Genomic DNA, 16,692 nt, shown 5'->3' with positions numbered 1-16,692 from the left:
ATTTTATTATCATTGTTTTAAGTATAATGCAACCTAGAATATTTGATTTTTTTAAATTTATTTTTTATTTTATTTCTACAGCATTTACTTATTTTTAAGAGACAGAGAGAAACAGAGCATAAGCAGGGGAGGGGCAGAGAGAGAGGGAGACACAGAATCCGAAGCTTGTTCCAGGCTCTGAATTGTCAGCATAAAGCCTAACGTGAGGCTCAAACCCACAAACTGCAAGATCATGACCTGAGCCAAAGTTGTATGCTTGACTGACTGAGCCACCCAGGCGCCCTGATTTTTTTTATGTGGATAATCTATACAGAAGACCTTTTCAAAGAGTGAACATCCATCCTAAGTTATATTCTGGATCTTTTCTATAAGTCAGCCCTGTATTGCTACTAAAAATGGTACATAAACTAATAATATTACTTAAAGTCATAAATTACTCGTAGACTTTAAAATACCATGGAGAGAGGGGTGCCTGGGTGGTTCAGTCAGTTAAGCATCTGACCCCGGCTCAGGTCATGATCTCACAGTTAGTGAGTTTGAACTGTGCTGACAGCTCAGAGTATGGAGCCTGATTTAGATTCTGTGTGTCCCTCGCTCTCTGCCCCTCCCCCGCTCATGCTGTGTCACTCTGTCTCTCCCAAAAGTATAAATAAACATTAAAAATTTTTAAAAATAAAATAAGATACCATGGAGAGATTAAATGTTCCTTATTTTTGCTGTCACAGTAACTACTACATTTCCTTTTCCTAAAATCATATCGAGCCCTGAGGAGATAGGAAGTTATCAAATGTTATTTTTAAAGTACCATTCCACATCATTTCAGATGTTTTGTACTCACCATTTTTTTTCAGTATTGTCATCATATATTTTAAAATCATATATGTCAACTTCTTTGAGTCATCAGGGTGTTCTTCTTTTAAGGCATTGCCCCAAATACAATGTTAGCAAAAGTATGCAGTGATAAGAATAAACCAAATGGACAATACCAAATTCTCCCCAATAGAGAAGCTGTGATGGATTTCATCAAGGACTTACCCATTAGAAAGGTGAGATTTTATATAGAATTTATATAAATTTTATTTATATAAATAAACATATATGTATTCATATAAATATACTCGGAAGAGACACTATTTAGGATGGTAATAATCATTCTTTGCTGAAAAGTTCTAGAGGTATAGGTAACAAGCAAGAAGTAAAATGGATGATTGAGTTTGGGCTTGAAGAAATCTTTGTATGAAACCCTAAACTGAGGTTTAAGAAGCTTGTTTGCTGAAAATTTTTAAGAAAGTAATAGATGAAAGATTTTTAAGTGTACTGCTACTAAGAAGAACAGAAATAAAAAGAATACTTGGAAGAGTCCTTTCAGCTATAACTTAATATACTATTTTAGTTCTAAAGTCTAGGTGCCACCAGATCAATAGGTATGAGACTTCAGAGATTTAGAAATTTGTTTTAACCAAAAAAAATATTATCTTTAAAATGGCAAAATGATCCCTCAGGGTAAGAGAAAGGGTGTGTTTTACTATTTTTTACAGCTTGTAGATTTTTCTGCATATATATGCTTTTTTAAAAAACAATAATTACACTAGACACTATTTGATGTTCTGGGGGCTTAATTTTCTTGCTCAACATAATGTATAGGAGTAGATTTAAATAAAAATCTCTCAATGCTCAGAACAAAGGCTGTAATCAAAGAATATAATGTACTACACTTGATCTTAGCCAAAAGGCTAAGAAGCAGTTCAAAGAATATAATGTATGATCACTGAATAGTTTAGAATATATAACATGTAACTATAAAGCAGCATTTTCCAGTGTGGTTTTCAAGGTATGAGTAGATGTTCCATTAAAAAAAAAGTTCTGGGGTCAGAGAACTTTGGAACATAACAGCTTTAGTGGGTCACAACAGATAATAGTATACTAAAGATTCATAAGTTTTGCTGTTTATTTTTAATTTGTTTATTCCATTTTCTAAGTTTCTATAATAGAATTCTTTTCTTAATACTTTTTCAAATTACCTGAAATTTAAAAATTTTAATTCCTTATAGCACTTGTTTAGATGTGCCCAAAAATAATTAAAGCAGTTTTCTTGCATGACTTGTGAAGATAGTTACATTATTCGTACCTTTTATTGGTTATAAAAGGTATAATGAGGTTAAATATCTGTTCTTGCCTTAATGTAAAACTTTATTAATGATAAATATTGACTCTTTTCTAGGTGTCTGGGATAGGAAAAGTTACAGAGAAAATGTTAAAGGCCCTTGGAATTATTACTTGTACAGAACTCTACCAACAGAGGGCATTACTTTCTCTTCTTTTCTCTGAAACATCTTGGCATCATTTCCTTCATATTTCCCTGGGTCTAGGTTCAACACTCCTGGCAAGGTATCTATGTGTATAGTCATTTTGTTTTTTCTTTATCATTTGCTGAAATAGCAATATTAACCATTGACATGGAGGCTCTAAGGATAATATGTTTAAAAATTTTTTTAGGCTAGTTCATTCCAGAATATAATTTTTGAATTAAAGTCAAAAGATTGGAGGTGGGAGGAAAGGAAAAGAGGAACAAAGAATCACTTTTTGGCTGTTGGCCACAGCAATTGGGTAGATAGACAAGAGGCATGATGAGTTCTTTCTTTTCTGTACCTGTCTTATTTTTCATTTAGAACATAACGACAATGGTGTTGTGATTGCTGAGGAAGGAAAGTGGCTCATATTCCAGAATTTACCCCTTAAGCAAAGAGATTTAATCTCTTTGATTTAATCTCTTTAATTCTTTGAAAGGCTTTCTGAACTAACAACTATATTTCTTTTCTTTTCCAGATTTGTAAATAATTGACAGATTCACTCAGTACTGACTAATTACGTTGTTAGGTACTGTTCTAGGCACTGGGAAGAATACTAGGAAACAAGACAAACTCCTGCCTTCATGGAGTTTACATAATAGTGTGGGAAACAGGAAGTAACCAAATAAACAAATGAAGAAAGTAAGGCAGAGTAAGGGACGGGAAAATGACTTGGGCCTTAAGAGTAGGGGGTTGCAGCCATGATCCAGAGGCATGATCCATAATCTAATTGAAGTTCTGTTGAGTAGTAAAAATGAGTAGTAAGTATAGGAGAGCAAAGTTAATATACATGGCCAAAAACTAGGTAATTGATATTTAATTACATGTATAACTGCAAACGATTATGTCCCCCCCAGAGGCAGGGACCTGAAGTGGCCAGCCATACAAAGATGTAGGAGAAGAGGAAACAGCTAGAGGAGAGGCCCTAGGATTTTTCCCTGCCACTCTTTGATCTCAGTCTTAAAAAGAAGTATCTTAGAGCTAAAGCGTACACGGTTGGGAGTGGGTGAAAAGAAGGAATTTTAAAAAAGAATGGGAATTAACAATGGGCACTATTTTTATAATTTTGTTATCATCCTGTCAGCCTGCCCTCAAAATAACTCCTTGGTATTCTGATTCTTAAACTAAAGGAAAGCAGGAAGATTACTGAGGAGACATATGAAAGAAGTTTGATAAAATAATTAAACCTGCTAAATCTTGTAGACATTGCAGGTTGTGCAGTATCTCCATGTTCCTCATTCTTAAGCTCATAGTGAGCTGACTTTGATCTTAAGTGGATATAATGAAAGATCAGAGAAGGAAATCACATTACTATGCATAGTCTAATATTTGAAGGTAATGGGAAATAAGACTTTCTTCTTTAATCTAAGAATTATCCTCTTTTTATTTCCATAGTGCTTGAAAATAATATGGTTCTTGATATAACATAGCATATATTAAACTGTGGTATTTAAAGATGTAGGTAATGCTGAAGTGAAACGCATAGGTAATTTATAATATATCAAACCTCCCTTCTCTTCTATGTACATTCTCTATTCCCCTATCCTGCTTTATTTTTTAATCTGTAGTTATTCTCAACTGCTAACATATTCCATATTTACTTCTGTATTTGTTTACTTGTCTCCCTCCACTAAGATATGTTTCTTAAGGATAGGAACTTGCTCTGTTTTGGTCATAACTATATGCCCAATGCCTAGAACAGTGCCTTATTCCTAATAGGTTCATTCAGTATGTGAAAAACGAATAATCTACATATCATTTCAGCTTTTTGGTTTCAATTACTCCTATCAGGACAGCTAGAATCCAACCAAACTAGATGGATTAGATTCCCAATCATCCTACTACTGTGTCCAAATTCTAACTGAAGTTTATATATAGTAAAAATGAGTAATAAGTAACTATAAGAGAGTGAAGTTAATATACATGGCCAAAAACTAGGTAATTGATATTTAATTACATATATTGTATAACTGCAAATGATTATGCTTCTTACTCCTATTGGTTTCTGTAAGTCATGGTTTTGATATTCAGGCTTTTAACAGAAGCAATTTATAATATCAACCTATTTTCATATTTATTCTCTTTGATAGAGATAGACTGGATCCTTTACACACATAATCATATTAGCATCTTATCTATATTCTTTGTTGATAGTTTTATTTTGAGATTTAAAAAACTCAGTTTCTCACGGTGTATAAATTGTAACAAAAAACATTACTGAGATTTTTAAATGGTAATTGATATATTAAATCCTCTTAGTTGACTAAATGGAACCGAGCCTTCTTTGAGAATGCAAAGAAAACTTTTTTTCTTTTTTTTCATTTCAAGGGATGGAGATAGGAAAAGCATGAGCGTTGAGAGGTAATGTTTTGTTATTATTAATTGTTCATAATTCATGTTCTTTTTAACTGATTTTTAATTTTTAGTAAAATATCACTGAAACAGAAAAATCTGTTTGCAAACCAAATGACATTTTTCAGTAATTGACACTACTAAAGTAAATATCCCAGTACAGTGCTTTATTACCTTTGCTTGCCATTCTCTCAGTGGGAAAAAATTTAACTGCAGTTAATTTTTTTAGTGTTAGTTTTGCTTCTCTTCAGTGAAAACCAAGCATTTTAGGATTCTAAATCTTAATTTTTAGCCTTGTTGATAAGAAAAATTATACTGGGTAGTTATTTGGGAGATTTAAGAAGGCACCATGGAAATTACTCCTGAAACTTTCCAAATATTGGTGAATGTACATAAGCATCAAATAGTAAGCTTGATGAAAGAGAGCTTAGAGGGGACCTAGTTCAAGTGGTTTGTAATCTTGTCTGGCAGTCAAATGAAATCCTGAGGGGAGTTTATTGTTTTGGGAAATATGTCATTGAAAAGTCCCTCAATTATCTCTCCTCCAAACACCAGCGTTCCACTGAAATGTTTAAGAACCACTGGTCTAGTACAAGGTTGTGTTCATTTTTCACATATATTATATTTAAGTTCACTTATTTATTTTTAGTAATCTCTATACCCAATGTGGAGCTCAAATTCATGATCCCAACATCAAGAGTCCCACACTCTTCCAACTGAGCCAGCTGGGCACCCCTCACATATACTATTTTTTATCAGAAAAGCTGAATGACTTTTACAAGACAACATATTCAATAAATGAGTTTGATAAAAATTTCTGTTTTAGGCTGTGATTTACATAAAAGCAATCAAAGGAAAAGAAGTGGTGGGGGGGGGGGGGCGCATCCAAAATTGAGATAGTACTGTCCTATTTAATGAATTTTTTCTTCCATTTTCTCTTTTGTTATTGAGAATATTACTTACTACCCAAGAATATTAATATTAGCTAATATTAACATTTGTTAGGAAAGGGCCAGCAGAATGGGAAAGGATATTTGCAAATGACATATCCAATAAAGGGTTAGTATACAAAATATATAAAGAACTTACAAAATTCAACACCCAAAAAATTAATAATCCTGTTAAAAATGGAAAGAACACATGGACAGACATTTTTCCAAAGAGGAAATCCAGATGGCCAACAGACACATGAAAAGATGCTCAACATCACTCATCATCAGGGAAATACAAATCAAAATTACAATGAGATATTACCTCACACTACCTCTGTCAGAATGGCTAAAGTCAGCAACACAAGAAACAACACATGTTGGCAAGGATTTGGAGAAAGGGGAACTTTGTTATACTGTTGGTAGGAATGCAAACTGATGCAGTTTGGAAGTGGAAACAGTATGGAAGTTCCTCATACTGTTGGAAGCAATCCAGCAATTGCACTACTGGGTATTTAACCAAAGAATACAAAAATACTAATTCAGAGGGATACATGCACCCTGATGTTCATAGTAGTATTATCTGTAGTAGACAATTTATGGAAAGATCCATCAACAGATGAATGGATAAAGAAGATGTGGTATATATACACAATGGAATATTATGCAGCCACAAAAAAAGAATGAAATCTTGCTATTTGCAACAACATGGATGGAGCTAGAGAGTATAATCCTAAGCAAAATTAAGCCAGTCAGAGAAAGAAAGACAAATACCATATGATTTCACTCATATGTGGAATTTAAGAAACAAAAACAAGCATAGGGGGAAAAGGGGCAACCAAGAAACAATTTAAATTTTTTTTAAAAATTTTTTATTCAGTTTTGAGACACAGAGCATGAGCGGTGGAGGGGTGGAGAGAGAGGGAGACACAGAATCAGAAGCAGGCGGCTGTTAGCACAGAGCCTGATGCAGGGCTCAAACACACAAACGATGAGATCATGACCTGAACCCAAGTAGATCGCTTAACTGACTGAGCCACCCAGGTGCCCCTGAATACTCTTAACTATAGAGAACAAACTGAAGTTACCAGAAGGGAGGTGGGTGTGTGTATGGGTGAAATAGGTGATGGGAATTAAGGAGTTCACATGTTGTGATGAACATCAGATGTATGGAAGTGTTGAATCACTGTATTTTACACTTGAAACTAATATTAAACTGTTTGCTAACTAACTGGCATTTAAATAAAAACTTAAAAAAAAAAAAAAAAAAAAAAAAGAAAGAAGCTACATAGTCGGGGAGGTGAGGTGGGAGAAAGGGCCAGCAAGCCAATAGGAAAAAATGAAGAAAGAGCTACTCAACAGAGAAGCAAGTACAGATGCCTGTTAAAACATTGGAAATATTCCCAATCTTTATAGTTTAAGAAATACAGATTGAAGGTTCTCTGAGAAAGCCTTTTCACCAATGGGTTGGCAAAGATACCCTATTGATAAGACTGTGGGAGTAAAATAGCTATAAACTCTGGAGGGAGTGTACTGGTTTCTTACTGGTCCTATAACAAATGACCACAGATCTAGTGGCTTAAAAGAACACAAATTTATTCTTTTACAGTTCTGAAGGTCAGGAGTCCTAAAATTAAGGTATTAGCAGGGTTGCATGCTTTCTAAAGATCCAGGGGAGGATCCATTTCCTTGCCAAAAGCTTCTAGAGGCTGCTTGCATTCTTTGACTCATCATCTTCAGACCTAGCATCTCATCTTTATCCGACTCACCCTCCTGCTTTCTTCTTAAGGGAACCCTTGAGATTACATTGGACCCACCTGGACCATTTAGGATACTCTCCCTATATTAACTTAATCATATCTGCAATGTACCCTTTATCATGTAATGTACTGGGTTCCAAGAGATTAGGATTTGGACATCTTTGGGGACTATTATTTTGCCTACCCCAGGGGTGAAGCATTTTGGCAATGGCTCTTAAAATCACAGATACACATGTACTTTGATCCCATAGTTCTTTTTCTAGGAATTCATTTTACACATGTAATCACATGTCATTTTACATGTATACAAGATTATTCATTATGTTTTTTTGTGATAGTAAAAGATAGAAAGTAACTTAAATATCTAGAGAATTGGTTCAATGATCTTACATCTTTAAATTAAAATATTAGGCTGCCATGTAAAAATGAGGGAATTATTTATTCATAAGGAAATCTCAACCAGGATGAATTGAAAAGATGCTGAACAGTGTGTCTAATATTCTACAGTTTATATAAAAAATTAAGAGAAAATGTTTATTTGTTTGCTTATACATAAAATATTCTGGAGAAATTTAAATGATTGGGAAGCTGGAAATATTGGTTGGAGGAGAACTGGGTATTCTTTACTGAATAGTCCTCTGCTCAGGATTTTTAACTCATTACCCTGGTCTCTTTTTAGCATCTTCCTCTTTTATGTTAAGATGATCCCTTGCCTACTTTCAATACTTGGGTGCAGATGAATTCAAATTTCTACATTTAATATCACCAGCCCTCCATTTCCAGTTGTCTGTTAGACTAACTCTACCTAGGTGCCAGGAACAACCCCCTTAAGTCTACTTGAAAATACTTCTATTCCAAAAAGTAGATGAACAGTAATTGGAATAATGTTCTCATATATACTTTCTTAAGATAACCCTCTGTAGCAGTCTATGTACATGTATATAATAATGTGTTATAAGTTCTGAGGGCATTATCATAATCTGTTAGTGACTGTAATCAACTTTTTAAAAATCCCAGTATATGTAGTTAATATGTTATATTAGCTTCAGGTGTACAGTGTAGTAATTCAACAGTTCCATATATTGTTCAGTGCTCATCAAGATAAGTACTCTTAATCCCGTTCACCTATTTCATCCATCCCCCTAACCACCTCCCCTCTGGTAACCATCTGTTTGTTCTCTAGAGTTACAAGTCTGGTTTTTTGTTTGTTTGTCTCTTTTTTTCTCCTTTGTTTGTTTTGCTTCTTAAATTCCATATATGAGTGAAATCATATGGTATTTGTCTTTCTCTGCCTGGCTTATTTGCTTAGCATTATATGCTCTAGATCCATTTGCATCATTGCAAATGGCAAGATTTCATTCTTTTTTATGGCTCAGTAATGTTCCATTGCTGTGTGTGTGTGTGTGTGTGTGTGTGTGTGTGTGTATACATATATATATGTGTACACATGCATACATATATACCACATCTTCTTTATCCATTCATCTATCAATGGACAGTTGGGTTGCTCCCATGATTTGGCTATTATAAATAATGCTGCAGTAAACGTAAGCGTGCACATGTCCCTTCAAATTAGTGTTTTCAAATTCTTTGGGTAAATACCCAGTAGTGTGATTACTAGATTATAGGTAGTTCTATTTTAAAATTTTTGAGGAACCTCCATACTGTTTCCACAGTGGCTGTACCAGTTTGCATTCCCACCAACAGTGCAAGAGGGTTCCCCTTTTTCCACACCCTTGCTAACATTTGTTGTTTCTTGAGTTTTTTATTTTAGCCATTCTGACAGGTATGAGGTTATATCTCATTTATTTATTTATTTATTTTTAATGTTTTATTTCTTTTTGAGACAGAGAGACAGAGCATTAACAGGGAAGGGGCAGAGAGAGAGGGAGACACAGAATCCGAAGCAGGCTCCAGGGCTCTGAATTGTCAGCACAGAGCCCGATGCGGGGCTCAAACTCATAGACTGTGAGATCATGACCTGAGTCGAATTGGATGACCAACCGAATGAGCCACCCAGGCACCCCTAGGTTATATTTCATTTAGTTTTGATTTGTATTTCCCTGACAATGAATGATGTTGAGCATCTTTTCATGTGTCTCTGTTGGCCATCTGGATGCCTTCTTTGGAGAAATGTGGCTTCTGCCCATTTTTTAATTGTATTATTGGGGGGGGTGGTATTTAGTTGTATCAGTTCTTGATATGTTTTGGGTACTAACCCTTTATCAGATATGTCATTTTGCAAATATCTTCTCCTATTCAGTAGGTTGTCTTTTGTTTTTGTTGGTTGTTTCCTTTGCTGTGCATAGGCTTTTTATTTTGATGTTGTCCCAATAGTTTATTTTTGCTTTTGTTTCCCTTGCCTCAGGAGACGTATCTAGAAAGATATTGTTATGGCCAATGACAGAGAAATTACTGCTTGTTCTCTATCTCTATTCTAGGATTTTTATGGTTTCAGGTCTCACATTTAGGTCCTTAATCCATTTTGAGTTTATTTTTGTGTATGCTGTGACAAAGTGGTCCAGTTTCATTCTTTTGCATGTAGCTGTCCAGTTTTCTCAACATAATTTCTTAAAGAGACTGTCTTTTTCCCATTGCATAGTCTTGCCTCCTTTGTCGAGTTTATTTCTGGGATTTCTATTTTGTTCCATTCATCTATGTGTCTGTTTTTGTTCCAGTACCATACTGTTTTGATTACTACAGCTTTGTAGTATAACTTGAAATCTGGAATTGTGTTATCTCCAGCTTTGCTTTGCTTTTTGAAGATTGCTGTGGCTGTTCAGGGTCTTTTGGGGCTCCATACAAATTTTAGGATTGTTCTAGTTCTGTGAAAAATGCTGTTGGTATTTTGACAGAGATCACATTTAATCTATGATTGCTTTGGGTAGTATAGACATTTTAACAATATTTGTTCTTCCCATCCATGCACATGGAATGTCTTTCCATTTCTTTGTGTTGTCTTCAATTTCTTTTACCAGTGTTTTATAGTTTTCAGAGTACAGGTCTTTCACCTCTTTGATTTAGTTTATTCTTAGGTATTTATTATTTTCAGTACATTGTAAATGGGATTGTTTTCTTAATTCCTTTTTCCATAGCTTCATAATTAGTGTATAGAAATGCAGTGGATTTATGTACATTGATTTTGTATCCTGCAACCTTACTGAATTCATTATTAGTTCTAGTAGCTCTTTAGTGGAATCTTTCAAGGTTTTTATATATAGTATCATGTCTTCTACAAATAGTGAAAAGATTTACTTCTTTTTTTTTTTTTTTAATTATTTTTTATTTTATTTTTTTTAAATTTTTTTTTTCAACGTTTTTTATTTATTTTTGGGACAGAGAGAGACAGACAGAGCATGAACGGGGGAGGGGCAGAGAGAGGGAGACACAGAATCGGAAACAGGCTCCAGGCTCTGAGCCATCAGCCCAGAGCCCGACGCGGGGCTCGAACTCACGGACCGCGAGATCGTGACCTGGCTGAAGTCGGACGCTTAACCGACTGCGCCACCCAGGCGCCCCTGAAAACATTTACTTCTTACCAATTTGGATGCCTTTTATTTCTTTTTGTTGTCTGATAGCTGTGGCTAGGACTTCTAGTATTTTGTTGAATAAAAGTGGTAAAAGTGGACATCCTTGTATTGTACCTGACCTCAGAGGAAAGGCTCTCAGTTCTTCCCCATTGAATATGATGTTAGCTATGGGTTTTTCATATAAGGCATTTTTATGTTGAGATATGTTTCCTCTAAACATACTTAACATTTTTTTAATGTTTAATTTATTTTTGAGAGGGAAAGAGACAGCAAATGGGGGAGGGGCAGGCAGACACACACACACACACACACACACACACACACACACACACACACACACAGAATCAGAAGCAGGCTCCAGGCTCTGAGCTGTCAGCACAGAGCCCAACGCAGGGCTTGATCCCACGAACTGTGAGATCATGACCTGAGCCAAAGTTGGTCACTAAACTGACTGAGCCACCCAGGCACCCCTCTAAAACCTACTTTGTTGAGTTATTTTTTTTTTTTTATCATGAGTAGATGTCATACTTTGTCAAATGCTTTTTCTGCAGATACTGAAATGATCATACAGTTTTTATTCCTTCTCTTATTGTTGAGATATATCAGACTTTAACTTCCTTTTAAAAAAACTACTATAGGTGAAATCAGTTTAACTATAAATGATCTCCCATTATTCATGTAGATCTTAGATGTTTTTTCTTAATTATATCTTAGTTCATCTGAAAATTTTGTTTTGTACTGCAGAAAAATATAACTTAATGACAGGCCATTAAAACATACTATCTCATTCCTAAATTATCCTGAATTATAGTTTACTTTGTGCACCAAAATCATTCTTGTCTTTTTAGGACATTCAGTGAAATGAGTAAAGCAGAAGAACAGTATAGCTTGTGCCAGGAACTTTGCAGTGAACTTGCTCAAGATCTGCAGAAAGAAGGATTAAAGGTACTTTATTTAGATGTAGTGTTCTTAGATTTAACATTTTTTAATAATAAAATACTACCTTAAAGGAAGAGTTAGATTTTGCATCTGAGTACAAATTGAGAAATATTGAGTATCCCCAATAAATAAAGAGTAATCCCCAATAGAGATAGATTCAGTTTCTCAATAAATTGAGAAATATAGAGTATCCCCAAGAGAGACAAATTCAATTCTGACCCATAATTGAGGCCTATACTGAGATCAGTCGATGAAGAAACAACTTAGGAGGGTGGGCTGGCTCCAGTATAATTCCAGAGTTTATACTACTTGAGGAGTACATTTGAATAAGTTCAGAATCAGACTTATAATGGCATTAGAGAATAAAGCAAAGGTAATGATTTCCCTAGAACTGTATTTACTTATTATAAATGTCTTTCCAACCATCTTTTAATGTTTTCCTCAGGTAGACAACAATTTTCTAAAATAGGCATTTTGTTTCAATTCTCGAATTCCAGATTGTTTAACATACTGAGAACAAAACCTTGAAGACCCTGAATTTCTATTTTATAACCTTCACTCACAACAATCTATATGTAGTATTTTTCCAAACTCTCAAACCAGAGGTGGCGTTTTTACAAAGTGTAGCACAAAGGTATTCAAAAGTTATTACCAAAAAACCCCCCAAAACAACAAAGGTTATTACAAAGAATGGGATATCTATATAAGTACATTATATATCGTATAATCCTTTTCTATCATACCTGAGTGTGAAGATTTTTAAAAAAAATTGTTTTAATAAACCTGTAATTTGGGAATCATCTCAGATTTATAAGAAAAGTAGCAAAGATAATATAGAGAGTTCTGATATACCCTGTATTATCATAGCTATATTATTACAGTACATTTGTCGAAGCTAATAAACTGACATTAGCACATTTCTATTGGCTAACCTCCAGACATTATTTGGATTTTACTCTTTTTCCATTAAAGTCCTCTTTCTGTTCCAGGATTCAGTCCAGGGAACCACGCTGTGTTTAGTTGTCGTGTCTCCCAATCTCCTCTAATCTGTGAAAGTTTATCAGTATTTCCTTGTTTTTCATGACCTTAACAGTCTTAAGGAGTATTGGCCGGGTATCCTGCAAGATGTCTTTCCATCCAGGTTTGGGTGATGTTTTTCTAATGATTAGACCAGGTTATGAATTTTTAGAAAGAGTACCAGAAGTGAACTGTCCTCATTACATCCTATCAGGGTATATGATAACTACAAGGTATCATAAATGATACTAACCGTTGTCACCTGGTTAAGTTAGTGTTTGCTAGGCTTCTCCACTGTGAAGTTACTATTTTTCCCTTTCATACTCTATTCTTTGGAAGTGAGTTAATAAGTCAACCCACACTCAGAACCTCCAGGGGGTAATAAAATACACATAACATAGAATTTATCATTTTAACCATTTTTAAGTTACATTTCTGTCATATTGAGTTCATTCATATTGTGCAACCATCACCACTATTAATCTCCAGAGTTTTTTCATTATCCCACACTGAAACCCTGTACCCATTAAACAGTAACTGTAAAGGGAGTTCTTATGTGCAAATGGTTTAGCATAGTATCTAGCATACAGTAGACACACAGTAAGTGTGAGGGGAGTAATAATTATTGGCTAAAATGGGATTTTTAGATATTTCAGTTATTCTTTTTAGCAGATTTCATTACCATGTTTTATAAATAATTGATTATACTTCTATATTATGTGTATTTAAGAGATCTTTCTAAATTTTTGTAACCTACAAATTAACTTTTTTCTAGAAGTTAGAAAGCCATATGTAACAATGTATTCTGTTTGTTGCAGGGTAGAACTGTTACCATTAAACTGAAGAATGTAAATTTTGAAGTAAAAACTCGTGCATGTACAGTTTCATCTGTTGTTTCTACTGCAGAAGAAATATTTGCTATTGCTAAAGACTTGCTAAGAACAGAAATCGATGCTGATTTTCCACATCCCTTGAGATTAAGACTTATGGGTATGACTTGTTTTTCCTTAAATCTGCTAGACCTTCCCAAATAAATTAACTTGGGAAATAGTCTCTCCTTCGTTTTATCTCTTAAACCTGTTGAGGAGTTTGTACCTATGCTGCCATTTTTCTTAATTCTTAGAACCTGATGTAGGTGGAACAATGCTCATTAATTTAATCCCCATAAGAACCAGATAAAGTTGTTCTTTTCCTTACTACTTAGTGAAATCCTTCGGGCTAGGTATGTTTCAGAATTTTAAACTTTTCAGATTTTATGAAAGTGAATTTAGTGCATATACTCACTATGTTTTGTAATACTGTTTTGGTATCTGAGGCACCACCTTATGATAAACACATTAATACTTTTGTAGCAAACAAGAAAATATCACACTAGGTTAAAGAGAATTGGGTGAGAGGAGGTATATGGACAATCACTCCAAATGCCAACTTTACTGCTAAGAGTGGATTATTAGCCATGCTTTCATGTATGAAAGACAGCACACACTTGAAATTGATTGAATAAAGTTTGTTAAATAAAAGAGCTAAAGTGCCAGGGCACCTGGGTGGCTCAGTCCGTTAAGCTTCCAACTTTGGCTCAGGTCACAATCTCATGGTTCCGAAATTCGAGCCCCTGCCTGGGCTTCCACGCTGACAGTGCAGAACCTGCTTGGGATTCTCTCTTTCCCTCCCTCTGCCCCTTCTGTGCTGTCTCTCTCTCTTGCGCTCTCTCTCAAAATAAATAAATAAACTAAAAACAAGACCCCAAATCTAAAGAGCAGATGTTAATGACAGCATCATTCATAATTGCCAAAATTGGAAACAATAAAAATGCACATAAAAAGACATGGAGGCACCTTAAATGTAAATTATATTATTATATTACATTTATTATTATTAAAAGAAAGAAGCCAGTTTGAAAGGTTAAATACTGTCTGATTCAAACTTATGAAATCTGGAAGAGACAAAACTGTGGAGACAGTGAAAAGATCAGTGTATGTCAAGGGTTAGGGGTGAGGAAGGGATAAATAGACTTAGCACAGAGGACTTCCAGGGCAGTGAAACTATTGTGTATGATTATATAATGGTGGATACAAATCATTAAACACTTGTCAAAATCCATAGGATGTACAACACCAGGAGTGAACCTAATGTAAACTATGAGCTTTGAGTGTTAATGTTGTGTCACTATACGTTCATCATTTGTAACAAATGTACCACTCTGGTGCAATATGTCAGTTGGAGGAGGCTGTGCGTGGTGCGGGCAGAGGATATGTAGGAACTGCACTTTCTGCTCACTATTGCTGTGAACCTAAAAAAGAGCTAAAGAGTTTTTGAAATTGACTCCAATTAGTTGTTTTTTTTTTTTTTATTTGTTAATGTTTATTCATTTTTTGAGAGACAGAGTGCAAGTGGGAGAGGGGCAGAGAGAGGAAGACACAGAATCTGAAGCAGGCTCCAGGCTCTAAGCTGTCAGCACAGAGCCTGATGCAGGGCTTGAACCCACACTGTGAGATCATGACCTGAGCAGAAGTCAGATGTTTAACCAACTAGCCACCCAGGTGCCTCAGTTAGTTGATCTTTAATGGTAACTTATGTCAGATGTTAATTGAAAGACTTATATAATCATGCGAACTCCCAACAGATACTATTTAGTGACACCCAGTTTTATAAAGGAATGTAAATTTCATGCAAAGTACCTGTTTTGAAAACTCATCCTTTAATTCAGAAAATATGCGGTATTGCTTATTATTTTTCTCTAAACAGCCTTTTGTATATATGTCACAACAATATTATGCAAAATATTTTTATGCATTATGAGTGAATTGGCTTTGTTAAGCAATTAATTGTGGTTGGTTTAATTTAGGTGTACGGTTATCTAGTTTTCCCAATGAAGAAGACAAGAAACAGCAACAAAGGAGCATTATTGGCTTTTTACAGGCTGGAAACCAAGCTCTGTCAGCTACTGGGCACATGCTAGAGAAAACTGACAAAGATCAGTTTCTAAAACCTCTAGAAATGTCTCAAAAGAAGAGCTTCTTTGATAAAAAGCGATCAGAAAGGAAATGGAGCCAACAAGACACATTTAAGTGTGAAGCTGTGGATACACAAAGTTTACAGACATCAGATTCATTCCAAGTTTTAAAGAAGATGAACGAGAATTTAGAAACATCAGAGAATTCAAATAAGTCTCAGATATTTACCTGTCCCATTTGCTTTAGGGAGCAAGGAAGCATCAGTCTGGAAGCCTTTAATAAACATGTAGATGCCTGTCTTGATGGACCTTCAATTAATGAAGACCGTAAAATGTTCTCATGCTCACATGCTTCCTCTACAGAAGTTAACAGGAAAGAAAATGTACATCATTCTTTTTCACTCCATGAGAAGCAGGATTATGAAACCCATCAGAAGCATTCAGGAATCAATTCAGTAGATTGTGCAGAGCTAGTAGAGACTAAAGGTAACCCACCTAAAGCAGAAAGTGTAGGTGCTTTAAGTGATAAGCACAGCAAAGAGGAATGTGCTGTTTTTCCAAGGAAATCGTTTAATACTGAGCAACATTATCAGAATTCTTTCTCCCCTGTTTCACTGGAAGATATGGGGTCAAGTCAGCAAGAATCCCCCCAGCCTTATTTACCCGAAGTGATAATAACCCAAGCTCTAGTTTGTCCTATTTGTAACCTGGAACAAAAGACTTCAGATCTTAACCTGTTCAATATGCATGTGGATATATGCTTAAATAAAGGCATTATCCAGGAACTGAGAAAGGATAATCTAACTAATCAACCCAGAGAAAGCACCAAAAGTACTGGTGAGTTTGTAGTCATTTTATTTTATT

At 35.0% G+C, this 16,692-nt stretch overlaps 1 protein-coding gene across 6 annotated transcripts in view; it reads left to right on the top strand.

The window, feature by feature from the left end:
* POLK (DNA polymerase kappa) overlaps window positions 1-16,692 on the top strand; it is a 73,023-nt gene that overhangs the window by 53,467 nt on the left and 2,864 nt on the right. For 5 of the 6 annotated variants that reach the window (XM_019462993.2, XM_019462992.2, XM_019462991.2 and 2 more), the window contains 6 exons: window positions 922-1,046; window positions 2,222-2,388; window positions 4,677-4,709; window positions 11,768-11,864; window positions 13,694-13,865; window positions 15,721-16,665. In XM_019462993.2, coding sequence (XP_019318538.2) covers window positions 922-1,046; window positions 2,222-2,388; window positions 4,677-4,709; window positions 11,768-11,864; window positions 13,694-13,865; window positions 15,721-16,665 — 1,539 coding nt within the window. The remainder of the gene's footprint in view (window positions 1-921; window positions 1,047-2,221; window positions 2,389-4,676; window positions 4,710-11,767; window positions 11,865-13,693; window positions 13,866-15,720; window positions 16,666-16,692) is intronic. The other variant, XM_019462994.2, reaches the window with a different exon arrangement.

Source organism: Panthera pardus, unplaced genomic scaffold (genome assembly GCF_024362965.1).
Source record: "Panthera pardus isolate Hobbes unplaced genomic scaffold, ASM2436296v1 HiC_scaffold_2, whole genome shotgun sequence".
Classification (NCBI taxonomy): Eukaryota; Metazoa; Chordata; class Mammalia; order Carnivora; family Felidae; genus Panthera; species Panthera pardus.
The sequence above is the reverse complement of the archived record's forward strand: the minus strand, read 5'-3'. Positions and strand labels throughout refer to the sequence as shown.